The sequence below is a fragment of the Anomaloglossus baeobatrachus genome, chromosome 2 (assembly GCF_048569485.1).
Source record: "Anomaloglossus baeobatrachus isolate aAnoBae1 chromosome 2, aAnoBae1.hap1, whole genome shotgun sequence".
NCBI classification, from domain to species: Eukaryota; Metazoa; Chordata; class Amphibia; order Anura; family Aromobatidae; genus Anomaloglossus; species Anomaloglossus baeobatrachus.
Window position 1 is genome coordinate 643,150,027 of NC_134354.1, and position 27,234 is coordinate 643,177,260.

Sequence of the window (27,234 nt, forward strand, 5' to 3'; positions counted from 1 at the left end):
ATATATTAACAGAGAACATTGCGTGATTTGTAGGACATAGGCACATCACTGTGTGGGCGGGAGGGGGGTATATGTGCTTTTGTAGCATTTTTGGATTTATTATGATTTTTATCAAAATACAGCATACTCTGGGTACGACTTTTTTTATTCTTTTCTGTAGATATTCTATAGAGATTGAAAAACACTAGGAGAAAATCTAGTACAAAATATCATAAATAAAAAATGCTTTGCCTATGTCACACCTTATCTATTCATACAGTGTCTTGAGGCTCATAGGCCCCAGTGCAGAATGTGTAGCTGCCTCCTCTCCACTCACTTTCATAATGTACTGGTTTATTTTATTATACTGGTTGTTTCCCCTATGGCATATTTTTTCCCTCTGCATCATATATTTCCAGCACTGTGGGTTGGAAGTTAACATGAAGTACCATATATTTAATCAATGCTAATGCAATAGTGAACCGTAAAAGATCACAATTCTCTGTGTCCACACATATTATGCTTTATTTATATTGCTTATTCTTTGTCCGCGGCCCCTTTAGGCTTTGTTAGGCTATGGCTCTAAGCTGAGAACTGATTGCAGTAAAAATTCTGCAACTATCACATAATGCTAACCACATAGGGGAGAAGTTGCCACAGAGAGGGAAACATTAAGGTTGTTATGGATTTGATAAGTCACTTTTATATTGAAACCAAAAGTTGGAGTTGTTTTCTTATAATTTTTTAAATAAATAAATAATTTTAAAGGGGTTGTCCACTCCTTAGGATAGGTCATCAATGTCTGAATGTCTAGGGTCCAACACCCCGCACCCCCTCCGATCAGCTGTTCTCGGTCCCGGCGGAGGCAGCAGAAAATGCTCAGTTACAGTGCTGCTCCATCTTCTGATTGCGGCCACGGCTGGGTACTGCACATCCGCCTCACACACATCCGCCTCACACACATACGCCTCACATTCTAATCAATAGGAGGGGGATGTGCAGTACCTGGCCTTGGCCACTATCAAAAGACAGAGAAGAACCAGAAATGAGCATTTCCGGCTTCCTTTTGCCGCAGGTGGGACTGGGGGTAGCTGATCGGTAGGGGTTCGGGGTGTCGGACTCCGGACAATCAGACATTGATGACCTATCCTAAGAATAGGCCATCCATATAAAAGTAGTGGCCAACCTCTTTAAAGTATGATAAGCAATTGCTAACATAGACAACATTCAGTATAGATAATGTGGATGATGGGATTTAAGTGGTTCACCAAGAAGTAGTCCACAATGGCCACCGTTACCTATTTTAGACTGCAACTCATCCTAGATACATTCACCCATCTCCTCTCACCTTAGTGTCCCCGCGTTGAGGGCACAACACCTATGGTTGCTGGAAAATCAGTATTGGGTTTTTGCTACCAACAGCCTTTACCAGATTCTCTAGGGATCAGTTGATGCAAAACCACGTTAATTCGTGAAACAGATGGTCACTATTTGCCTCCCTCTTCCTTCTCAACCATATGAACAAACTCTTCTCCATGTGATAATATATTTGCATGCCTTTTACTGGACATGTGGCGCCCCTGCGGCTTCAGGCACCACAGGGTACTGCACCCCCCCATTAGGGTGTAGTACTTATCCCGGGTCCAGGGAAGGTTGGTGCCAGTTTCCACTTACACAAACATACAGTCAGTGGGTTGCCCTGACACAGTAGGTGGTCAATAAAGTGGTGGGTTTACAGGACGCCACCAAACACTGGAATCAGGGACTCAGAGTTAGGGAGAAGCAACCACCAGGGGGAATCAGGTGCACACAGTGGGATGAGCAGGTTTACCTAGTGAGAGTAGTGAACCAACTGGTGGCAGCGGCTGGGGGCAACAGTTCAGAACACACAAGACAACTACAACAAATGGAGAACAGCTACAGACACAGAGCTGAATGTACATGCCACGAGCAGCTCTATAGGCCAGGGCGTTCAACGCGGTCGCTGGTGAGAAGCAGGCAACTGCTTCCATAGGACCGGCGCTGTTGAGATACAGAATCCTAGGGCAGATATACTTCACGTGATCTACCAACTCTGCAAGGGTTGCGAGGAATGGCTAGAACAATCACTGGACCCGTCCCAACGAGTCTTCAGCAAATAGCATATAGGATCCGGGGTTGGTGACAGGCCCCATAACGGAACCGCGCGAATCAGCATACAGAATGGAACACTTTACTGACACTGGGATCCTCAAGTGCTTCACGTCACGGGGGTCCAATACTTAGCACATCAAAGGAGAAAAGGGCTCACAGGCTGACACACACACCAGACTTGACCTTTCACGTTTCCAGGATCGGCTGGAGCCCATCATGGTGGTGATCCGTACTCTGGGGCAGCACTTGAACTACCTGTGAGTAAAAAGACCTGGATCAGCAGCCCCTGTCTCTGCCTCTTTTTTACCGTTGCCGTCGCCCAGCACTGCGGCGCCAACGAGAACTACCACTACCCCTGTCCTCCTCCATCAACATCACCGGGGTAATCCTATTCTGCCTTTAGGGAGCGCAACACCATCCCAGCTGCGACCCTTACCATCAGCCCCGGAGGAGAGCAGCACCCGCAGCGGCGGCCCATTCCTGGCCGCGGTCCACAGGTGGCATCACAATCTTAAAAAGACTTTCCTAACCTCCAACTACCACCTCCATCCTCCCTACCACCCTCCAACCCTCCTTTCTGTACGCCTCGGGGTAATGGAACCGGGCCAGGCCACCCCGTGACATCGCAGAGGATCTGCACCCCCGGCAACGAGTAGGTTAAAACACCTGCCCCGTGGGGCGCTACAGATACACATGTCAAGGTGTTTCAAGGTCAAACCAACCTCTTTATCAGAACTGTTTCATCACACAAAATATACCATTATATCTTTTTTTATGCAGAAGAAAATGTAGCAAAATGGCACCAAATTGGCTAAAACTGGGATGACGTAATGGAGGGCATAACTAGTCAGGCCAGAGATCATCTACAACGTTGCAATAATAATATTATTAAATAAATTCTAAATCTATGATTCACCTCATCTAAATACTTAAATGAATTTTGTACATATAAATTGGCAGAAATTTTGTTGTAATACTCTAATATAAATTCAGTCCATGTGGTTCGTTTTGTTTAAAATTAATAAGAACCACAATGATGCTGGATTGTGTTCCATGTATTTTTTTTTTTAATTTTTAGTTCTTTATAAAAATCTGTCTATAACGATATACGGTATACATATACAGTATGTATAAAACAATTATTTCTCGTCTTTGGAATAATGTAAACTAGGACGGTGTTGCTTGATCACTAATCTAATTTAAACAAGTAATTAAAATTGGATAAATAAATTAATGGTCTATATAAATATAGTACATCAAAAGATATAAAAATATTCAAAATAAATATAGTAATGCTAAAAAACAGAGAAATATCTAAATAAATAACAGGTAAATAATTCTGAGTATCTTTGTATATGCTCCCCTATTTTAAATTTGTATGTTTCCCTGGTACACGGCATCCATATAGAGATCCTTCCTGGGTTGTTAGAGCTGTATTGCCCCCATGGAGACATGTCACATGTGGGCTTAAGGGAATTTAAGTACACTTTTACTCAATTTAATAATTCACCTAACATTTATTAATTTGTTACCATAACTCTACTCATATTAATTCCAATTATTTTTATTTCTTTTGAGGTATCATATTTATTGACCATTCACTTATTTATATAGTTTTAATTATTTATTTAAATTAGATTGATGATTGAACAACAAAGTCCTATTTTTTGCTATCTCAAAGATGAGATATAATTATGTTATACACATATACAGTGCTCAGTATAAATAAGTACATCCCCTATGAGAAAGAAGATTTTAATTGGTCTCACTGAACACAAGAACAATTTCCATCATTTTGACAAGATAGAGCCTTTTTTTAACTCATAACATGAAAGTTAAGTTAGTGATTGGCAAAACCAGACTGTAAAATTCGGGATCGGTACCAGATACCTAATATCCATGCACCGACCTCAAACACGGAGTTCTCAGGGAATTCTGTGTAACTATTCAGATTTGGCCACCCAGATAATTAAAAAAAAAAAGGAAAAAGAAAGAATTTAGGGAATAAAGCAGGAGCATTATACTTTTACCGAGTCTCCCGCGTGGCTGTAACACTACTTCCGTTGTCGCTCATTACCCTCATACATATTAACTGCTTCCCTGCCCACCGGCAGTATTGGCGTCTGTGATTTGTTGCAGTTAGACCGCGCCCCCACTCTGTGGGACAGTGTGTGTGGTTGGAATTACACATGCTGTCTGTGTCTCTATAGTGGTGAAAAATAAATAAATAAATTGGCTTAGAGTCCCCTATATTATGATACTCAGCACAGAAAAAACATATGGCTACAGGCTGCAGCCCCCAGTTGTATGCTTATCTTGGCTGTGTATCAAAAGAGGAGGACTCAATGTGGCTTTTTTAAAAAATATTTAAATAAATAATTTTAAAAAACTGTGTGTGATCTCCCCCCATTCTGATACCCAACCATGGAAAGCTGATAGCTGGGGGCTAGTATTCTCAGGCTGGGGAGACCCATTGTTATTGGCCCCCCCAGGCTAAAAATAGCTGACAACAACCGCACCAGGCGCTTTACCTGGCTGTTCCTTATTGCCCTTGAGTGGTGGAAATCGGAGTAATATTAGTGGTTAATAACAGCTCACAGCTGCCAATAAGCCCTGGATTATTAAAAGGAAGAGCTGTGACATCAGGTAAGCTGAGGGACATCATTGTTCACAGCTGTGTCGGGTGGTCATGTTCTCTAATGTGCCCGTGCACTGCAACTTAAGTGTGTAGCAGAGCCAGGATCATCATGAGACCTTGTGTGGATTACATTGGACTTTGGTGTTTTGGAGATTAATACATAGGTGAAGGAGGGTGTTTTTTGTATTTTATTTCAAATAAACACAAACATCGAAAAAATCCTTTATTTCTTTTCACTTACAGGAGTAGTAATACGTGTGGTTTCATAGACTCCTACCCATTACTAATCCAAGTCAGGCCTCACCTTTGCTAATCTATATTTTCTATCTGTGTAGTGTGTTTTCTTACATCACTTTTCTTGCATGTTGTGGGCTTGCTATTTATTTGGGGACTGCTCCGAGGCAAGTTAGGATTCCTCATTTCTATGTTTGAGTTGTAACAAGTTTCTCCAGCAGTGATGAGGTGTCTAGGTGTGTTAGGAACATCCCACTGCTACTTCTAGTGTTGTCTGATAGATAGGGGATTGCGGTCAACTTTGTTTCCAACTACTGTTGTGGTTTTGTTTTTTCCTGATTAATGGGATTTTTTGTGATCGTCCACGGTTACCAGATCATAACAAGTGACGTCATGTGTTCACCACTGTGAGGTTCAGGCTGCAACTGAAGTGAGCCACGCGATCAGCGGTGACATCACTCAGGTGAGTCCTTCACCTATGGCTTACTTCAGTCGCAGCCTGATTTGCGGTCACAGGTGGAGAACTCCAGCTGTGACAGCAAATCACCTGAGTAACGTCACTGCTGATCGCGTGGCTCACTTCAGTCACTTGGATAATTTTCTGTCACAGGTGGAAGACTCCAGATGTGGCCGTGTGTTACGGTTGCTGCGAGCACTGGAGACTATGTCCAGATTTCTTGCTACTGCACATGTGCGAGCGCTGGAGACTAAAGGCTACTTTACACACTGCGATATCGGGCGCGATGTCGCCGTATGTGCGGCACGCCCTGTTCGTTAGCGCGATGTGTGTTCATCGCTGTGTGTCCATGTTTTTGTCGTGTGCTTACGGTCACATGTCACAATCTCTGTTATAGTCACCTTTCAAGCTATCTCGTGTCCCGATGTAATGAGGAACAATATTATCGTTGTGTAGCTGTCTCACCGCATGGATTTCCAAGTGTCATGGCGATATGGGCGTTGGTTCCCCACACAAAGTGCATCTTGATGTAGTAGAATTGTAAACTCGCTACACCCCTGCTTGCCTCGACTCATTTGTTTAATCAGCGCTATAGATTTTCATTGGTTGTTGGTAGTATAAATGTGCGCAGATGCGTGTTCATTCTTGCAGCTGTTGTCTACCCATTTGCGTTTGTCCTCGCACAACTTATTTTGGAAAACAACTGTCATCTGGACGCAACTGTCATCTGGACTTGCTTTTCTTTGCTTCAAGGTATGTGTTATCGTTTTTTTTTTAATTATTTTTTTAATGTATTTTTTAAACTCATTGTTTGTACTGATTTTGCTCCAATTTAATGTTAGCCAGACGTGTATGTGCTATAGTATTTGCTGTATATAATTTTTTAGTTTTTTTCTTTGTTTAATTTGGTCAAAATCATAGTTTGTACTGATTTTGCTCCAATTTAATGTTTGCCTGACGTGTATGTGCAATTTTTTTTTTTTTTTTTAAATTTTTTTTATTCTTATTTAAATCAGTGCTTGTACTGATGTATCTCCAATTTACTGTTTTACAGATGTGTACTAATAAGGAGGAATTCCTACGTGAATTCATTGAGGTGTACCAGACGCAAACACCCTTATGGAAAATTAAATCCCCCGAGTACAGCAATAGGCAACTTAAAAAGGATGCGTACCTTAAAATGATTGCAATATATGACAAATACCATCCTAATCAAAAAGGTACCGAGGATCTGGTTAAAAGAAAAATACAGGCAATACGCACAGTTTATAAGAAAGAACTGAACAAAATAGAGGAATCCAAGCGTTCTGGTGCTGGCACTGGTGATGTCTACGTCCCAACGCTGTGGTATTTTGATTTATTAAATTTCACAAGGGACCAGGAGCTTCACAGGCCATCAACCAGTAGCCTCAATATTGGTGGTGATATTCCCCCTGATGCGAACAATGAAGTGACTATATCTGAGGTATAATTTTTAAAATTGTCCTAATTGGTTTTAAAAATTGTTTTTGGTATTTTTTATTGATGATGAAATGAATATTTGTCTACTTTCCAATATATATGTAAAAGTGTACAAATTTTGTTTAGAAAAATAGATTTGAATGACAATTTTATTTATTCATGTTAATTTTGTATTGCAGGAGCCAACAACAAGTCAGCAATCAACATCTGAACAACTAATGGAAACTCCTGCTAGCCAATTAACCAATGTTGATTTGGTTGAGGCAGGCCCATCCAATGTGTCCTACACACAAAGTTGGCAAAGGAGAAAAAAAACCATCCCTCCAAACACTACTACAGCTGTAACAAAACTGATGGGAGTGGCACAAAACATCCTAGACCAGCACAACAGACCACCCCTTTCTGGTATTGCTATGTTTGTGGATGATGAAATGCGTGAACTGACCCCAGATCAAAAATACATAGCCCAATGTTTAATCCAGGATGTCTTACGTTTGGCAAGAGCAAAAAAACTAACAGACTCATCCTATGTTGCCATTGGCGAGGTTTCTCATCCTGTTGAACCTGTTGAACCTGTTGAACCTGTTGAACCTGTTGACCCTGTTGAACCTGTTGATCCTGTTGCTCCTGTTGATGCCGCTGAAATTCCTCAAGCTGCAGCAGAGCCATCAAGACAAGCACTTCGAAAGGGTGGTGTGCGTGGCCGTAGGTCACGCATGAGTTTGGTTAACAAACGCAAAAAGAAGTAGTTGTATTGTTTTTTTATATTATTTTCGTATGTTTTTGGTGATTATTGTATTCCTTCTGTTGCCTGATATTTCGTGCATATTTGTGAAAATAACAAATGTGTAACCATTCCACAGATAATAAACCTGCCATATGAAATAATGTGTTTTTCGAATCAATTAGGCACAATTTTTGTGAAAATGGTTTAAAACTTTTATTTTAATTTAGATTTATTTATTAACTTGTCTAATTTTTTTTGCAATTTTAAAAAATATTTTTCTGGTAAAATCTTAGTTTACAAACAATTAGACATACATGGTTAACATAGAAATCTACAAAACAAACATCATTTATTTATTACGTTGATTAATATATTTAAGGATTAGGGCATCATGCGCCGCAGAGGCTTCTTTGAGTCGGTTCGCAGACACATAAACATCATATAGTGTGACTATTTCTGTAAAAAAAACAACAAAAAAAACAGTTATTGTTATATATTTTAGCGTTTGGTTATAAAAATTAAATTAAACAATGAAAAATTGAAACATTTACCATTATGTTGTACACTCATGAAACTTACCATTACTGACAACTTGTTTTTCACGTTCATCTCCGGATGATGCGCTCATGTCCCAACCTGATCCTCTACCACCTAATTGAAACATAAGGTAATTTTGTTAGAGTATTAGCCATGTAGCAAAAGATTTTCCACTGTACTAACTTTGGAAAACCACATCAGTACCATTGTCCTCCATATTCTCTTCAGACGTTACATCAGCATCACCATGTCCTGATGATGGTGACAGAACATCATAATCAAGGCTGTCTGCTTCCTCATTTAAAATGGGTAGCCTATTTTCAGGGTTGGAATCCATGCTTGCAGACAGCTGCTGGACTACATTTTCATCAGTATTGTTGTTGGGCTGCCTTGACTCATTATTCAATGAGTTTACATCTGTTAACATTAAATAAAAACACTTTTCATTAAACCCAAACAACAACATATAATGTGATTTTTTGATCTAACAAATCACTGCAGACCGTTAATGATTTTTAAAACTGTTATGTTTTTATATTATTAATCAAAAATATAGATAATGTATGTATGAAAAAATTATCTTACCAGCTATCAATACCAGGCTACTTCGAATTTCTTCGATTCTCTCCTTATCCCTGTACTTTAAATCAGCCCATTTCTTCAGTACCTGCGTTGATGTGCGTCTGATATGAAATTTACGGAACAGGCCCCTGCATATTTTTTTCACAACACTCCTTTTATGTCCCATAGGACGTGGATATGTCTTTGCACATATATAGTCCAGTGCATCCATCCTTTTTACCAAGTATTGGACCTCCCCTTGGCCCCAGACCTTTGAACGTTTGTTGGTTGCCATTTTCCCTTTCAGTTTCGCTTTAGATCAGCAGGTACACAGTGTGGCGTGTCACATGGTCATTTAGACGTTTGTACGTCATGACGTTTCTTTATTTATATGTGAACAAACTGAACATTGTATGTCGCCGTAATGTACATTAGTAATACTTATGTGCTCATTTTTTTATGCGCAAATGTTTTTTTTTGTTTTTATCACTTTGTTTTTTGTGTTTATTAAAGAATTATCTTTGAATTATATTTTAGTTATGGAAAAGTGCCGTTTTTTTTTTAAATCATAATGTTTTATGTCATGTTTAAAACATACATATTAGTAAATTTAAATAAACAATCGAGAAAAATGATTGACAGAATGCTTGTACTGCTTAATTGTTTAGTTATCTTTTTTTGATAATTTGTAAAAGAAAAATTTTGCCCAAATAAATATTTTGTTTACAATCATACATTATTTTGTAATGATTAAACATGTTATCACAATAAACTTCAAAAAACTATATTCACAATGTTGTATTAAGTTACATCAAACAATTTACTTTAATAACACAATAAACATTTTTCAACTCAAAATCAGAATCTTTCCACACTTAAGGCAATTTTAGTTAAAAAAAAAAAAAACCAAAAAATAATTATTTAAACACAACCATGCAATCTCATGTTTAAAGAGCACCTAAACTCATGAATTAATTATAAACATGCTGCCATGACACAGCCCCTGGGCCATTAAAAAAATTACAATAATTAGCTCTGTTTTCCATTGCATCCATCATACTACGTGACAGGGGTGGCTGTGGCAAAAGATTATCCAGTGGGTTACCTTGCTGACGCCATGCCCCCAGCTCAACAACACCATTACTTGGATTTTCTACATCAACAAAGCCAGGTGGAACATATTCAAGACCATCTCTTTTTCTGAGAAAATTATGCAAATAACAGCATGCAAGCACAACATTGTCAATGGATTCAAGTTTTAAGTTGATTGGCATGGAAAAGATACGAAATCTACTGCTTAATATGCCAAAAGCATTCTCGACAACTCTTCTAGCTCGGCATAGACGATAATTAAAAATGCGTCTTTCAACATTCAAGCCTGTAAGTGGATATGGCCGTAACAAATTACGTAGTAATGGAAAGGCCTCGTCCGCCAAAAAAACAAAATTTAAATTTCCAATGGTATTTTGGTTTGTGGGTAATTGGAGTTGATTTTGTTTGAGCCGTAATGCAAACTCCGTATGTTCAAATACCCCACCATCAGAAACTCGGCCATTCATGCCGATATCAATGTACAGAAAATCATAAGTTGCGTTGACAACCGCCATAAGGATAATGCTGTGGTAGCCCTTGTAGTTGTAATAATATGAGCCAGAATTATGTGGCTGCATTATCCTTATGTGTTTGCCGTCAATAGCGCCACCACAATTAGGGAATTGCCATAATAGGTTGAATGTATTAGCAATTTTGTCCCAATCAGTAGGACTATTTGGCAAATGCATGTAGTCATGTAAAGCATGTGCTATTGCCAAACATGTCTCTGGAATTAATGAGCTAAGTAGAGAGCGGGACACTGCTGATGAATACTGAAGGTCAGTCAAACTGCGTCCTGTAGCCAAGAATCGAAGAGTCACCCCCAAACGCTCGTCTACAGGTACTGCCTGACGCATTACTGTATTATTGCGCTGGATATAAGGGCGGACTTTCTCTAAAAGGTATGAGAACGAGCTTTCCGACATGCGTAAGTAGTTTCGAAAGTCATGTGGGTTATGCTCTTGTAGGTCTCTTACAAGGTGCATGTGAGTATAGCGTTGTCTCTCTAGTAGCCATTTGCGTGCCCAAATTCTTCTTTTTCTTGTTCGGCATCGCATGTCATGATCCTCGGCAAGTGCAAGGGCTCCTCCGGCTACAAGCATGGCAGCTATTACGGCATTTTCCGGCTCACTACGCATATTTAGCCTGTATAACAGAGAATAATATAGTATTTGTTGTGGTATTTTCTAATAAAAACTTTTTGGGATAATAATAGCAAAATTTTATTTGGATCGCACAATAAAACCCCTTAACAAATATGATTATTATTCTTATTGGTCACAGTAATGTTTGACGTCTTTTAACCGTTACACTTTGGATGCCAGCAATCTTGATTAACATACAATTATGGATAATATAATATATCTAACTGTAATGTATTAAAGAAACACAAATACAGTCATGATATTGGCTAGTTAATAAATTAAGATAAACCCCATTTAATTCTACAACAATATTTAAATGTTATAATACAAAGGAAGACATAAATCCTATAAAAAAGGCCAAATATACAACAATTATAGTAAGAAAAAAAAAAATATAATTAAAAAAAAAAAAAAACTCACATGCGAAGTTTATCTCACAGACGAATGACGCCTAACTAAACGCCGGACACGGAGGCAGCAGGACACGTCCAAAACCGACGAAATGAACCTAGGAAATGAACCCACCAAATGGATAAACGCTAAAAGGATGTTAGCGTATTACATATATTATGGTCCAATCATGGAGCAGATGCGTTAGCAAATAGGAAACAAGTAGGCGTATTGAACATTTAAACCACCATACACGCCCGTATCGATGATGACGCAAGAGGCAACAATTTTTAAAGTCGCTTTAGTAGTGTCACACGTAACGTTAAGTATGTTGAAAGGAACGAGCAACGATAGTTACAAAGAAATTACAACGATTTTTGGGAATTAGGACCCGTGTAGCCGATTAGCGATAAATCACGCTTTTGCGACGATTTTACATCGCTGAACGCTGTTACACAAAGCTATATCGCTAACGATTGCGGAAGTGCGTCACCAAAACCGTGACCCCAACGACAAAATTCCGGCGATATCGCAGTGTGTAAAGCCCGCTTAAGTCCAGATTTCTTGCTACTGCACATGTGCGAGCGCTGGAGACTAAGTCCAGATTTCTTGCTACTGCACATGTGCGAGCGCCGGAGACTAAGTCCAATCTTGGAGCCATTGCACATGTGCGGGTGACATCATCGCTGACACGAGGTCACATGTCTCTGACACCTTCTATGCCGATTGGTCGCTGGTCATGTGCTTGTGACGTCTTGCTCGGTGATAGGCCAGCATGACGTCACTCCTGTCGTTCTGGAAGCGGATTGGCTCTGGTGTCCTCCATCTTGGATGAGGCACAGAGTCTATATAAGACCCTGACACACGCCGCATGGTGCTCAGTCCTCTTGGTTCATGCATATGAGTAGACGCTCTGTGCGCGTTCCTCTAGGCATTCCTCTGTCTATGCTAGGTGAGCGCTACCGGCAGGGTAGCGTTCTTATACCTTACAGCTTCGGCTGCTGTCCGTATCCTTACCTCTTAGGGGAGCGGACATAGGCAGGTGCCTGAGGCACATGGTCTGGCTGGGCCTTGTGATTGTACTCGTAGGTGGACGTTGCCGCTAGGGTAACGTTCCTTATACTGCGTCTGGCAGTTGTTCGTATCCTCGCACACTAGGGGAGCGAACAGAGGTAGGAGCTTTGTGCGGCTTACGCTGCTGTTCGTCTCTTTTGCACCACAAGAAGAGCGGACCTAGGTAGGTGCCATTTCGCACACATTGCCTTTGTCTCTGTGATTATTAACAGAGATCATTCCACACACCCTCCAAGTAAGGGAGGAATTGCTTTACTTTCTTATTATATCCTTCTGTGAGTTAACAGAGGTATTGCACTCTGCCATAGTCTGCAGCAAAGTCTTTGCACGGTGGACCCTGACTGTCTGATACTCCTTTCGGTTATTATCAGACAGCCCCCCGTAACATTAGGACTGAGCCAAGGGTCTGGCAGTTATGGCAGAATATCAGCAGTTACACCGTTACATACAAGTACTTGAGTCACGGCTCAAGAGTATAGAGGATAAACCTCAGACCATGGTGACATCTGCACATGATCCTCGACTTGCTCTACCAAACAGATATTCTGGCGATGCCAGATCATGTCGTGGTTTCATTAGTCAGTGTCAGATACACCTAGAGGTTAACTCTTCTCGCTTCTCTACGGAGAGGTCCAGAGTAGGCTTTATCATCTCCTTACTTCAGGACAAAGCCTTAGAATGGGCGACTCCCCTATGGGAGCGCTCTGATGTGGTTACTCTGAGACATCAAGACTTTTTTGATGCTCTTAAGGCGGTATTCATGGGTCCGCAGGTTACCCATGATGCGGCCCTGAGACTGTTAGATCTATCTCAGGGTTCGTTATCCACTAGTTCTTATGCCATTGCTTTTAGAACTCTGGTGGCAGAACTAGATTGGCCAGAGAAGGTGTTGATTCCTATCTTCTGGAGAGGGTTGGCTGGCTATGTCAAGGATGCCCTTGCTACTCGTGAAGTCCCTGCTTCTCTGGAGGACTTGATCACAGTAGCAACGAGGATCGATGTACGCCATAAGGAACGTAGACTCGAGGTCTCTTCCTCACGCCCTAAGCATCGGGCTACTCCAGTTGTTGAGGGTCCACTACCATCTTCCTCAGCATCTGAAACATCTCCCACTCCTATGGAGTTAGGTCATACGTTCTCCAGACTACGCAAGTCTGGTCCTCCTATATGTTACGTATGTCGTCAGGCTGGGCACTATGCCAACAAGTGTCCTAGTCGTCAGGGAAACTCCCTGGCCTAGTAACCATTAGAGGGGGGTTACTAGAGACGTCTTCTGCACCCTCTAAGTGTTGTATCCCAGGTCAGCTCTCGTTATCTGAGAATACATGGCCTATTATGGCTTTTGTGGATTCCGGAGCTGACGGGATTTTTGTGTCCTCCTCAGGATTTGTAAAGGGACACAATATTCCCTCTATCATGTTAGAGGCGCCTATTCCTGTCCGTGTTGTTAATGGAACTATGTTGTCTGACTCCATTACATTGAGGACAGTTCCCTTGCGCCTTTCCCTGTCTCAGGGTCACATAGAGGAGATTTCTTTTCTTGTTTTGCCTGAGGGTATAGACGACGTCCTTCTGGGTCTTCCATGGCTTCGGACTCATGCTCCTCACATTGACTGGGAGTCTGACAGCATTATTAGTTGGGGTTCGAAATGTCAGTCCCGATGTCTTCCCTTACCACCTAAGGTCGTTGCAGTTGCATCAACTGATCTCTCTCCCATACCTACACCCTATTTGGATTTCGCTGACGTGTTCTCCAAACAGGGTGCTGAGGTTCTTCCACCCCATAGGCCGTATGACTGTGCCATAGACCTTATCCCAGGTTCGGTTCCACCTAAAGGCAGGGTTTACCCCCTGTCGATACCTGAGTCGGAGGCCATGTCGACCTATATAAGAGAGAGCTTAGAGAAGGGGTTCATTCGTAAGTCTGTCTCTCCCGCGGGAGCTGGGTTTTTCTTTGTTCGGAAGAAAGAGGGTGATTTGCGTCCCTGCATAGATTACAGGGGTCTCAACGCAATCACAATAAAGAACAAATACCCATTACCTTTAATTTCGGAGCTCTTTGACAGACTGAGAGGAGCTCAAGTTTTTACGAAGTTGGATCTGCGGGGTGCGTATAACTTGGTACGAATTCGAAAGGGTGACGAATGGAAGACCGCTTTTAACACCCGAGACGGTCACTATGAATACCTCGTCATGCCTTTTGGGTTATGTAATGCACCCGCAGTATTTCAGGACTTCGTAAATGATGTGTTCAGGGATTTACTGTTATCCTCAGTAGTGGTGTATCTGGACGACATCCTGATTTTTTCTCCTGATCTGGAGACTCATCGTCAGGATGTCGTTCGTGTCCTTTCCCGTTTAAGGGAGCACTCATTGTTTGCTAAACTCGAGAAATGTGTATTCGAGCAGTCCTCATTGCCTTTTTTGGGTTACATTATCTCACAAGAGGGTCTGGCTATGGATCCTGCGAAGCTCTCTGCTGTCCTGCAATGGTCCGAACCTCATTCCTTGAAGGCGGTGCAACGCTTCTTAGGATTTATAAATTATTACAGGCAGTTCATACCCCATTTTTCTACTTTGGTGGCCCCTTTGGTGGCCTTGACTAAGAAAGGTGCTAATCCCAAAGCCTGGTCTACTGAGACATCTCAGGCTTTTGAGGCAGTAAAAAGACACTTTTCAACTGCTCCCGTTCTTCAAAGACCCGATGAGAGTAAGCCCTTCCTCTTAGAGGTTGATGCCTCTTCAGTGGGTGCTGGTGCGGTCTTGTATCAAAAGAACGGTGCAGGTAGAAAAAGGCCGTGTTTCTTCTTTGCTAAAACCTTTTCACCGGCAGAGAGAAACTATACCATTGGGGATAGGGAACTGCTCGCCTTGAGATTAGCCTTGGAGGAGTGGCGTCACTTGCTGGAAGGAGCGAAACATCCTTTCCAGGTCTATACAGACCATAAGAATCTGACGTACTTACAAACCGCTCAGCGTCTGAATCCTCGCCAAGCCCGCTGGTCCTTGTTTTTCTCCCGCTTTCACTTCTCCATCAACTATTTGTCTGGGAGTAAGAATAACAAGGCAGACGCCCTGTCTCGCTCTATGCTTTCTACCCAGGAAGAGATTGACGAACCTCGTCTTATCCTTCCCTCCAGGGTTTTTCATACGCTCTCCCCTGTGACGTTAGACCAAATCCCACCGGGCAAGACATTTGTTCCGCCTGATCGACAGAATGATATACTGTCATGGGCCCACACCTCAAAGGTGGGTGGGCATTTTGGTATTAGGCGGACACGAGAGTTACTGGAGAGGTGGTATTGGTGGCCACACTTAGCCAGCCACGTCAAGAGATATGTCGGTTCCTGCTACTCGTGTGCTCACAACCGTCCATTACGGCAGAGACCGGCTGGGCTCTTGCATCCTTTACCAGTGCCAGATAGACCATGGGAGGTGGTAGGCATGGACTTTGTGGGTGATCTTCCATGTTCACAGGGACATAGATTTGTGTGGGTCATTACGGACCATTTCTCCCGGATGGTTCATCTCGTACCGTTATCGAGAATCCCATCTTCCAGGGTACTAGCCAAACTATTCCTCAAGCATGTCTTTAGGCTTCACGGGATGCCAGATCGTATCATTTGTGATAGAGGCCCGCAATTTACTTCCCGTTTCTGGCGAGATCTTTGTAGCCTTCTGCAAATTGAGTTGAATCTCTCTTCGGCATACCATCCGGAGACTAATGGTTTGGTTGAACGTACCAATCAATCTATGATTATATACCTTCGACACTTTGTTGCTGAGAACCACGATAACTGGTCCTCCCTCCTACCCTGGGCAGAATTTGCCCTTAACAATTCGCTGGCTGAGGCCACTGGGCAGACACCGTTCGTACTCAATAATGGGCAACACCCTAGGGTACCGGTACCGTTTCCCGCTGCTGCACCTCCTCCTCTTGTGGCCGACTGGGCAACTAATGCCAGAGAGGTTTGGGATCGGACTCAAGAGTCGATCCAAGCAGCTAAGGACCGTATGAAGACGGTGTCCGATCGGTTTCGTCGCCCGGCTCCTGTCTTTTCTCCAGGGGACTTTGTGTGGCTCTCTGCAAAACACGTGAGACTTAGAGTGAGCTCTGTCAAATTTGCTCCTCGCTTCCTGGGTCCTTATGAGGTTCTTCGACAGGTAAATCCTGTAGTCTATCAATTGAAGTTACCTGTCCATCTTAGGATTCATGACAAATTCCATGTCTCACTGCTAAAGCCGGATATTTTACCTCACGCTCGTGAAGTGCACTCTCCTGCCTCTGATTCCTCTCGCTCTAGCTATGAGGTACGAGCCATAGTTGGTTCTAAGATGGTTAGAGGGCGCAGGTTCTTCTTGATAGATTGGGAGGGCTATGGCCCGGAACATTGCTCTTGGGAGCCTGAGGAGGCTGTCCATGCTCCCGACTTAGTTGCCGATTATCTGCGTCACCGGGAGGGGGGCCCTTGAGGGGGAGGTACTGTTACGGTTGCTGCGAGCACTGGAGACTATGTCCAGATTTCTTGCTACTGCACATGTGCGAGCGCTGGAGACTAAGTCCAGATTTCTGGCTACTGCACATGTGCGAGCGCTGGAGACTAAGTCCAGATTTCTTGCTACTGCACATGTGCGAGCGCTGGAGACTAAGTCCAGATTTCTTGCTACTGCACATGTGCGAGCGCCGGAGACTAAGTCCAATCTTGGAGCCATTGCACATGTGCGGGTGACATCATCGCTGACACGAGGTCACATGTCTCTGACACCTTCTATGCCGATTGGTCGCTGGTCATGTGCTTGTGACGTCTTGCTCGGTGATAGGCCAGCATGACGTCACTCCTGTCGTTCTGGAAGCGGATTGGCTCTGGTGTCCTCCATCTTGGATGAGGCACAGAGTCTATATAAGACCCTGACACACGCCGCATGGTGCTCAGTCCTCTTGGTTCATGCATATGAGTAGACGCTCTGTGCGCGTTCCTCTAGGCATTCCTCTGTCTATGCTAGGTGAGCGCTACCGGCAGGGTAGCGTTCTTATACCTTACAGCTTCGGCTGCTGTCCGTATCCTTACCTCTTAGGGGAGCGGACATAGGCAGGTGCCTGAGGCACATGGTCTGGCTGGGCCTTGTGATTGTACTCGTAGGTGGACGTTGCCGCTAGGGTAACGTTCCTTATACTGCGTCTGGCAGTTGTTCGTATCCTCGCACACTAGGGGAGCGAACAGAGGTAGGAGCTTTGTGCGGCTTACGCTGCTGTTCGTCTCTTTTGCACCACTAGAAGAGCGGACCTAGGCAGGTGCCATATCTAGTGGTTCGTGTCCTCGCACACTAGTGGAGCGAACGCAGGTAGGAGCTTTGTGCGGCTTACGCTGCTGTTCGTCTCTTTTGCACCACTAGAAGAGCGGACCTAGGTAGGTGCCATTTCGCACACATTGCCTTTGTCTCTGTGATTATTAACAGAGATCATTCCACACACCCTCCAAGTAAGGGAGGAATTGCTTTACTTTCTTATTATATCCTTCTGTGAGTTAACAGAGGTATTGCACTCTGCCATAGTCTGCAGCAAAGTCTTTGCACGGTGGACCCTGACTGTCTGATACTCCTTTCGGTTATTATCAGACAGCCCCCCGTAACACCGTGGCTAACCTGACTGATGCAACCGCTGACCGAGTGGCTCACTTCAGTTGCTCCATGGAGCTCACAGTGGGCAGTCTTGTTCTATAGTGCTCGCTGTGAGCGTCAGATGTAGCCGTGCTCGAAGCGTCGTGGGACCTCGTGTGGATTACGTTGGACCTGCAGGGTTGTTATTGGGGTTAATAAAGTGGTGAAAAAGAGTGCTTTTTTGTCTTTTATTTCAAATAAAGGATTTTTGGGGTGTTTGTGTTTATTTACTTTCACTTACAGATTAATGATGGGGTGCCTCAAAGATGCCTTCCATTACTAATCTAAGACTTATTGGCAGCTATGGGCTGTCATTAACTCCTTACTATCCAGATTGGCACCACACCAGGGCAATTGGGAAGAGCTGGGTAAAGTGCTGGTATTGTCACATCTAATGGATCCGGCAATTCGGGCAGCTGCTGGCTAATATTTTTAGGCTGGGGGGAGCCTAATAACTAAAGGCGTCCCAGTCTGAGAATACCATCCCCCAGCTATGGTGTTTTATCTTGACTGGGTTTCAAAATTGGGGGAACCGAACGCTGTTTTTTTAATTCATTTATTTTACTGTACTATATAGACCCGTCCACTGGTGTCTGTGATTGGTTTCAGTCAGACAGCTGTGACTCAGCGTGGAGGCACGTCTGACTGCAACCAATCACAGACACCAGTGGTCAGCAGAAACAGTGAGAATGTGTGAGCCTAATAAGCAGCCCCAGAAGAAGAATGAAAGACAGCGGGAGCAGAGTGACAGCCACGCCACCTCAGTGATCGGTGAGTATTCTCCAGGCGCTTCCCATTCAGTTTCATCACTTTCCCATCCATTTCAGCCTTCTCCTCAGGCCCCCAGACCTCTTTGTTGAATCCAGTAGAAAATTACTCACATTTCCCATTGACTTGCATTGTACTCGCTATTTGATATGAATGCGCGAGTATTACAAAGTATACATATCTTTACGAGTATAGCGATTACGATTATTTCGGTACTCGCTTATCACTATATGTAACATATAAAAGTGCAATATATAATCACTATTAGGATGTTTCAAATAAATGGAAAATATCATAATAATATACAACACAAGACCCTAGACATCACAAAAAAAGGGGGCTATACACATACAGTCTTACATATAAACTCCATTTTTTTTAAATAGATGGCAGGTATAATATTTAAAGAAAGGCTGTGAAGGTAAAGCCTTCATTCGGACTGGTGGGGACTCTTGAATTCAGTCTAAATATCCATCTAGACTCCTATAATAATAATTTATCCAAAAAGCCCTTTCTAGGTCCCAGGAAAATCTTCCTAATCCCCCATAACTTGAGGTTAAGGGGATCATCCAGATGTACAATTCTCATATGGACAGACAATGGTGTATCCACTTTTGTATTCATACAGCTGATATGTTTAGAAATGCATCTGTGAAATTCCTGTACTGTCTTACCAACGTGAAGTTTCTGGCATGGGCACGCCACCACATATACCACCCCCTTCGTTTTATAGTCAATAAAATTTCTAGTCACGTATTTTCTGTCATCTATGAGATTAATAAACTCAACCATTTTCGGGACATATTTACATATTCAAGGACCTGAACCACTCCGTAATGTTACGGATGTAATATTAACGTATAACCAATTAGAACGACTAAGGTGGTGATTGAATGGTGGATTTTCCAATGTTTTCATGTCTTATGAGACCTCAATGGATAATACGCTCCCATTGTAAGGGGTTCATTGGATGACCCTAGATAAGATCATTCACTACCTAAACTTTAAAAAGGGTGACAATTGTTTATTCAGCTACTTATATTCTCAGTCCCCTGATGAAGCCAGACATGATGAATCATGTTGGGGAGGCTTATAGCTGAATCTTTTTTATAAGCTGGGTTACGGAGTGACTATCAAAGAGTTAATAATAGGAGATTCAAGTCCGCAGCCTGACAACTCATATCTACATGGAATGATTGATTAGTCATCCCTCCGCTTTTGCTTTAAATGGTCAGTTATTTAATCTATAGTAAGAATAAATGTTACGTTTTAGGTTTTGAGTAAAGGCAGCTTTACACGCTATGATATATCGTGCAATCACATAAGCGATCGCACCCACCTCCGTCGTTTGTGCGTCACGGGCAATTCGTTGCCCGTAGCGCACAATTTCGTTAACCCCCGTCACACGTACTTACCTCCCTAATGACGTCGCTGTGGGCGGCGAACATTCTCTTCCTGAAGGGGATGGGACGTTCGGCGTCACAGCGACGTCACACAGCGGCCACCCAATAGAAGCGGAGGGGCGGAAATGAGTGGCCGGGACACCCTGCCCACCTCCTTTCTTCTTCATTGCCGGCGGGACGCAGGTAAGCTGTGTTCATCGTTCCCGGGGTGTCACACGTAGCGATGTATGCTGCCTCAGGAACGACGAACAACCGGCACGCAAAAGGAGGAACGACATTATGAAAATGAACGACGTGTCAACGAGCAACGATAAGGTGAGTTGAGTATTTTTGCTTGTTAACAGTCGTTCGAAGGTGTCACACGCTATGACATCTCTAACAATGCTGGATGTGCGTCACAAATTCCGTGACCCCGAAGAGATATCGTTAGATATATCATAGCGTGTGACGGAGCCTTTAGGCTACCTCTATATCACGCTGCTCTCAGATATGCTAGCAAAAACTTGATGACAGATTCCCTTTAAGGTAAGATCCAGAGTGAAGTAGGAGACCAGCATTACACAGACCAACAGTAATGAAAGAAACTTCCTAATTTCCTCAGGTGATCATCATGAACATCCTTTGCAGTAGTGATCTTTCCAACAATCCTAAAGGCTGCTTTACATGCTGCGATATCGGTACCAATATCGCTAGTGTGCCTACCCACCCCCATCGGTTGTGCGACACGGGCATATCGCTGCCCGTGGCGCACAAAATCGTGCAGACCCATCACACTACTTACCTTCCTACCGGCGTCGCTGTGACCGGCAAACTGCCTCCTTTCCAAGGGGGCGGTTCGTTCGGCGTCACAGCGATGTCACTAAGCAGCCGCCCAATAGAAGCGGAGGGGCAGTGATGAGCGGGACGTAACATCCCGCCCACCTCCTTCCTTCCTTATTGCGGGCGGTCGCAAGTAAGGTGAGGTTCCTCGTTCCTGTGGTGTCACACGTAGCGATGTGTGCTGCCGCAGGAATGAGGAACTACATCGTTACTGCTACAGCAGCGATAATCGAGAATAGGGGGGCATGTCACGATGAGCGATTTTGAACATTTTTGCGACGATTCAAAATCGCTCATTGGTGTCACGTGTAACGACATCGCTAAAGCGGCTGGATGTGCGTCACAAATTCCGTGACCCCAACGAGATTGCTTGAGCGATGTCGCAGCGTGTAAAGCGGCCTTAACAATTGTTGAACTAGTACAATCTCACGCCCTAGCTATGGATTTCATTCTCCCTAACAAGTATTACATCTCCTCATAATTATAGTCGATTTAGATTTAAATTTTTATATTTTGCACTTATTCAAGAGGAATCTTTAATCTCACAGATTTGTATGGTCACTGAATACCAATATGGCACCCATGAGGCTTCAGTTGCCACAGAGGTACTGCATCTCATCCAGAGGTGTGGTATTTCATCCTGGGTATGGAGGAGGTTATCCACCGGTTCACACAAAACACAACACTCTCACTCAGCAACACCTCATCAGACATGGCAAGGGCATGTTAAACCCGAAGCCAGGCCGGGGGTTGGAGTCTAAAGGCCGCTTTACACACTGTGACATCGCTAGCATCGGCTAGCGATGTCATATGCGATAACACCCGCCCCTGTCCGTGGCACGATATGTGGTGATCGCTGCTGTAGCGAACATTATCGCTACGGCAGCGTCACACTCACATACCTGCTCTGCGACGTCGCTGTGACCGGCAAACCAACTCCTTTCTAAGGGAGCGGTTCATTCAGCATCACAACAACGTCACAGCAGCGTCACTGAACCGCCGCCCAATAGAAAAGGAGGGGCGGAGATGAGCGGCCGGAACATGCCGCCCACCTCCTTGCTTCCTCCTTTTCCGGTGAAAACAGGTAAGGCGAAATTTGTCGTTCCAGCGGCGTCACACATAGCGATGTGTGCTGCCGCAGGAACAACAAATAACATCGTTACTGCAGCAGCAACAATAATTGGGAAGAGGGGGGGCATGTCAGTGATTAGCGTTTTTGAACGTTTTTGCGACGATTCAAAATCGCTCATAGGTGTCACACACAACGACATCGCTAAAGCGGCCGGATGTGTGTCACAAATTCCGTGACCCCAACGAAATCGCTTTAGCTTTAGCGTTAGCGTTAGCGATCTCGTAGCGTGTAAAGCCACCTTTAGGAGTGGGAAGACAGAGTGGAGTAGAACCGTGGCCCGGTAGCAAATCACCTCAGGCCCCGGTGCGGGTGTGTCAATTTGGTGTCACAAAAAGAGGATTGTCATGCCCATTGCAACGGGTGCTGTGCTCCTTAACAGACTGTGTGAAAAGACCATGTGCTGTCAGCCATTGAAAAAGAACAGGCGCCATGTACAACCATATAGCTTGGGTGTATCCGCCCTTCATGGACTGGGTAGTGGTATGGCATGAGAAGCCGGGCCCGCCTCCTGCAGAGTTAGAGCAGAAACAAAACTTACCCAAGGGCCCAGAAGTCCCACCTCCCCAGAAAGTACAAGGGCATGGGATAACTGCACAGAAGGACTTGGACTGCGCCATGGCGAGCAGCAACCGGGACAACCTGGAGCGCCGGGTGGCAGCGACCAGGTCCCCTGGCTGTCCGGAGAATGCTCCGGTGCCACGACCAGTTATGGATCCAGACTTCTTGGAGGAGGAGGGGAAGAGGCTGGGATGCCGGCTGCTGAAGCTCCAAGCCGGTGCGGTCCAGAAATGGAACACCACAGGAATGTGCACCACCAGCCCAAGCAGAAAGAAAGACCAGCACTGGAGAGGTAACGGAGACGACAACCCATGTTGCCCCGGTAGCTGAGTACACACCCTGGTGGGACTCCTTTCAACTCCCCCGGCCCTTGCACCCGGTTAGGTGCAGCAACGCTTGGCCTAGGTCGTCATGGCTGGCAGTGGGAAAGGACTGGCGGCCCCTCTAACACCCACCAAGTAGACCAGTGCCATCCCAGTGGCCTGCCAACAGCAGCTGCTGAAGCTGCAAGTGGAGCAGGAACAGTGCCAGGCGAGAAGGGAGGAGATAGAGGCCTGTAACATGGCCACAAAGCAGCGGCTCCGCAAGGTCTGACGATCTGAGCAGGGACCGCTGAGGTACGGGACGGTCATCCGGTTTGACCTGGGGATGGGGTTCTGTCGGCGAGACCGATCTCGCGAAACACGTCTTCGTCTCCCGGCGGGACGTAGAAGCCCACCTCCAGAAAGGCCATCCATACCGCGACCTATACCCCGGCGATACAGTAGCGTACAATCGCTACAAAGGCGAAAGGGGGTGGTACACCTTGAACGTGCAGCATCTGTAAGTTTTACCAGAGTGTGCGTTTGACCGGGAGGCTGCCAACAATGTTTAAAAATGCTTTTTTTGATAATGTGTAGTATGTGAGTTAAATGGACAACTGGGTCACTGGACTATGGTGACCAGGACTGCGCTTGTATATAGTTATGCTGATTACAGTGCCCTCTAGCAGAATTTGCAGATCACAGGAGATAAAACCCATCTGGTGTGGCAAAAGTGATGAAGCGTGATCAGGAATGCTCTGTCGCCCATCCAGAGTCTACGTTGGGGGTTTGTTGGTGGCAGGTCACCCACATTGTTCTATCTGTGATTGCTGATTTTTGCACAAAAACAGGAGCGGTGCAAGGAACTTTGGCATCGTGAGCTCCTCAACAAAGTTTCCAGTGTGAAAATGATTTTTTACACTGTAGTGAAAAAGTTTATCATGTTGGTAACGTTCAAGATAATGCCTCCCATACAGGGAAGAAAATATTTACATGTTTACAGCATACAAAAATTTGCATGTCATACCACAATTGTATTTTTGTTTTGTTCCAGCCCGAGGATGTGCTGGTATTTGCTGTGGGGGAGTATGACGCCCCTGAGGCGTCAGTCACCACAGAGATACTGCACCTCATCCAGAGGTGTGGTTTTCCATCCTGGGTATGGAGGAGGTTATACACCGGTTCACACAAAACACAATACTCTCACTCTGCAACACCTCATCAGACATGGCAAGGGCGTGTTAAATTCGAAGCCAGGCTGGGGGTAGAGTTTTAGGAGTGGAAACACACAATAGTGGAGTGTGGAGAAAATCAGAAAAGAGAGGAAGGAGTAGTAGAGGAGTGAAGACCTGTGGCCTGGAACTGGTGCAGCTCGGCCCAGACACAAGACAGAAGGGGTCCTAGAGACCACAGGAAGTGCGACATACTCCCAAGGCCTTGTTCCACATAAAACCTTTGAGTGGAAGGACTTGGCCGCAAATCGGGGACTGGTCCCTAGGCTAGAGGAGAAGAACCTACGTACTCTGCTAGTAAAATCAGAGGCTAAGGTGACTGCAAGCACCAAGGCCACATCCGCACACGGATTTGCTGGAAGGTGACCCCAAAGGGCCAAGGGATAGAGCTTCATGCCACCTAAAAGGGTCCGTGGGCACCGGCTCAGGGCTCTGTGTGTGAGGGTGCAAAGCAGGAGGGAGAAGCAAGCGCAGGAAGACGGCCAGGGAAGGTACACATAAGAAAGGTGCACTGGACTCGATCTCTGAAAAAGGCAGGATCAGCTGGAGCCCCTCACAGAGGAACCCAGCACTTCAAAGGAGGTCACTGATGTTGTGTTACCTTGGAACTTGCTACAGTGAGTACAAATCTTGAGACTGCATCCCTGTGTTGCTCCGTTATTCACCTGTGCCTCTGGCCCTGCAACCCCCACCATCACTGACTACTACCGCCATCCACACTGGGGCTCAGCTCTACCTGTGGAGAGCTGCACCATCTCAGCTGCATCACCATCCACCCCAGAGGTCCCCGTCCCACAGCGGTGGCACCTAATTTGCCGCATACCACAGGTGACGTCACAAATAAACTTTCATCATTCCCTTCCTATTTGGTAAACAACACCGCCAGGGTCACGGAACCGGGCCTCGCCACTGCGGCGTCCCAGGAGCAGAACCGTGGTCCGGTAACGAGTCACATCAGGCCCCAGTGCGGGCGTGTCACCAACAAAGGTTAAAGGGAACCGATCACATCTTGAAACACTAGTTACCTGCACATATACCAATAATCTGCAGGTAAAATAACTTTAAAATCTTATTTAGCCAGTTTATTGGAGCAACGGCTACAGGGAGAAAATGAATATTATTTCTCCCTGCAGCTGATCTCTGCCAGTCATCGGGGTGATTCAAGGCAGTGTAACAGTCTCTCCTCAGTACACAATGAGTGCGCTGTAATCACTTCCTGGCACACTGACGGACAGCCTCATCAACAGTGTATGCAAAGGAGGATGCTAATTCAAAGGCCATGCTCACTGTGTACTGAGTGTTGAATATACAGTTAGGTCCAGAAATATTTGGACAGTGACACAATTTTCGCGAGTTGGGCTCTGCATGCCACCACATTGGATTTGAAATGAAATCTCTACAACAGAATTCAAGTGCAGATTGTAACGTTTAATTTGAAGGTTCGAACAAAAATATCTGATAGAAATTGTAGGAATTGTACACATTTCTTTACAAACACTCCACATTTTAGGAGGTCAAAAATAATTGGACAAATAAACCAAACCCAAACAAAATATTTTTATTTTCAATATTTTGTTGCGAATCCTTTGGAGGCAATCACTGCCTTAAGTCTGTAACCCATGGACATCACCAAATGCTGGGTTTCCTCCTTCTTAATGCTTTGCCAGGCCTTTACAGCCGCAGCCTTCAGGTCTTGCTTGTTTGTGGGTCTTTCCGTCTTAAGTCTGGATTTGAGCAAGTGAAATGCATGCTCAATTGGGTTAAGATCTGGTGATTGACTTGGCCATTGCAGAATGTTCCACTTTTTTGCACTCATGAACTCCTGGGTAGCTTTGGCTGTATGCTTGGGGTCATTGTCCATCTGTACTATGAAGCGCCGTCCGATCAACTTTGCGGCATTTGGCTGAATCTGGGCTGAAAGTATATCCCGGTACACTTCAGAATTCATCCGGCTACTCTTGTCTGCTGTTATGTCATCAATAAACACAAGTGACCCAGTGCCATTGAAAGCCATGCATGCCCATGCCATCACGTTGCCTCCACCATGTTATACAGAGGATGTGGTGTGCCTTGGATCATGTGCCGTTCCCTTTCTTCTCCAAACTTTTTTCTTCCCATCATTCTGGTACAGGTTGATCTTTGTCTCATCTGTCCATAGAATACTTTTCCAGAACTGAGCTGGCTTCATGAGGTGTTTTTCAGCAAATTTAACTCTGGCCTGTCTATTTTTGGAATTGATGAATGGTTTGCATCTAGATGTGAACCCTTTGTATTTACTTTCATGGAGTCTTCTCTTTACTGTTGACTCCGTTACGTTTTAACGGATGATATTGGACTTGTGAACTTAGTATTAATTCAGATGTCAGTTTTTCACGTACAAGTGCTGTTTTTTTTTTTACAGATAGCACTTGTTCATATGAAATTCTATGGGGCTGTTCACAAGTCCAATTTTTTCCTCAGACTGGATGGTTTGTGCAAAATTGCGGAGACATGTCCAATATTAATTCAAGTCAATAGGTCTGTGAAAAATTCAGACAGCACTTGGACGCCATCTGTGTGTTGCCCGTTTTCATTGACTGATAGGAGAAGGTAGAAAAACTTTTTTTTCTCGTCAGCAAAAAAACTGATGAAACTCACCACACTGTGATGACACTGACGAAAATATGATGACATTTTTATGAAAATCTCTGATGAAAATGTGACACCCTGGCCTATCAGGTCGTCACAAGGGTGCAGTGCAATCTGCCCTTCTGCATGGTACCCGCTCCTCCTTGGTTACGGGTCCTGTCACTTTGGTGTTGCTATCAACAGGTGTACAGAAATCCTGAGGAACACTCTGCACCACACCCACCAAACACCCATTGGGCAGCCTGAGGGGAATAGGGCCACCCAGATGGAGGGCTGGTAGAAGGAGGGCAGAAGTGTCAGTGCAGA

General features: G+C 44.4%; 1 protein-coding gene across 1 annotated transcript in view; it reads left to right on the forward strand.

Annotated features, from left to right (window-relative positions):
- LOC142289944 (uncharacterized) overlaps window positions 1-9,252 on the forward strand; it is a 47,874-nt gene extending 38,622 nt beyond the window's left edge. The window contains exons 2-4 of the mRNA XM_075333881.1: window positions 6,458-6,906; window positions 7,082-7,579; window positions 9,241-9,252. Coding sequence (XP_075189996.1) covers window positions 6,458-6,906; window positions 7,082-7,579; window positions 9,241-9,252 — 959 coding nt within the window. The remainder of the gene's footprint in view (window positions 1-6,457; window positions 6,907-7,081; window positions 7,580-9,240) is intronic.
- Window positions 9,253-27,234: the final 17,982 nt, after the last annotated feature.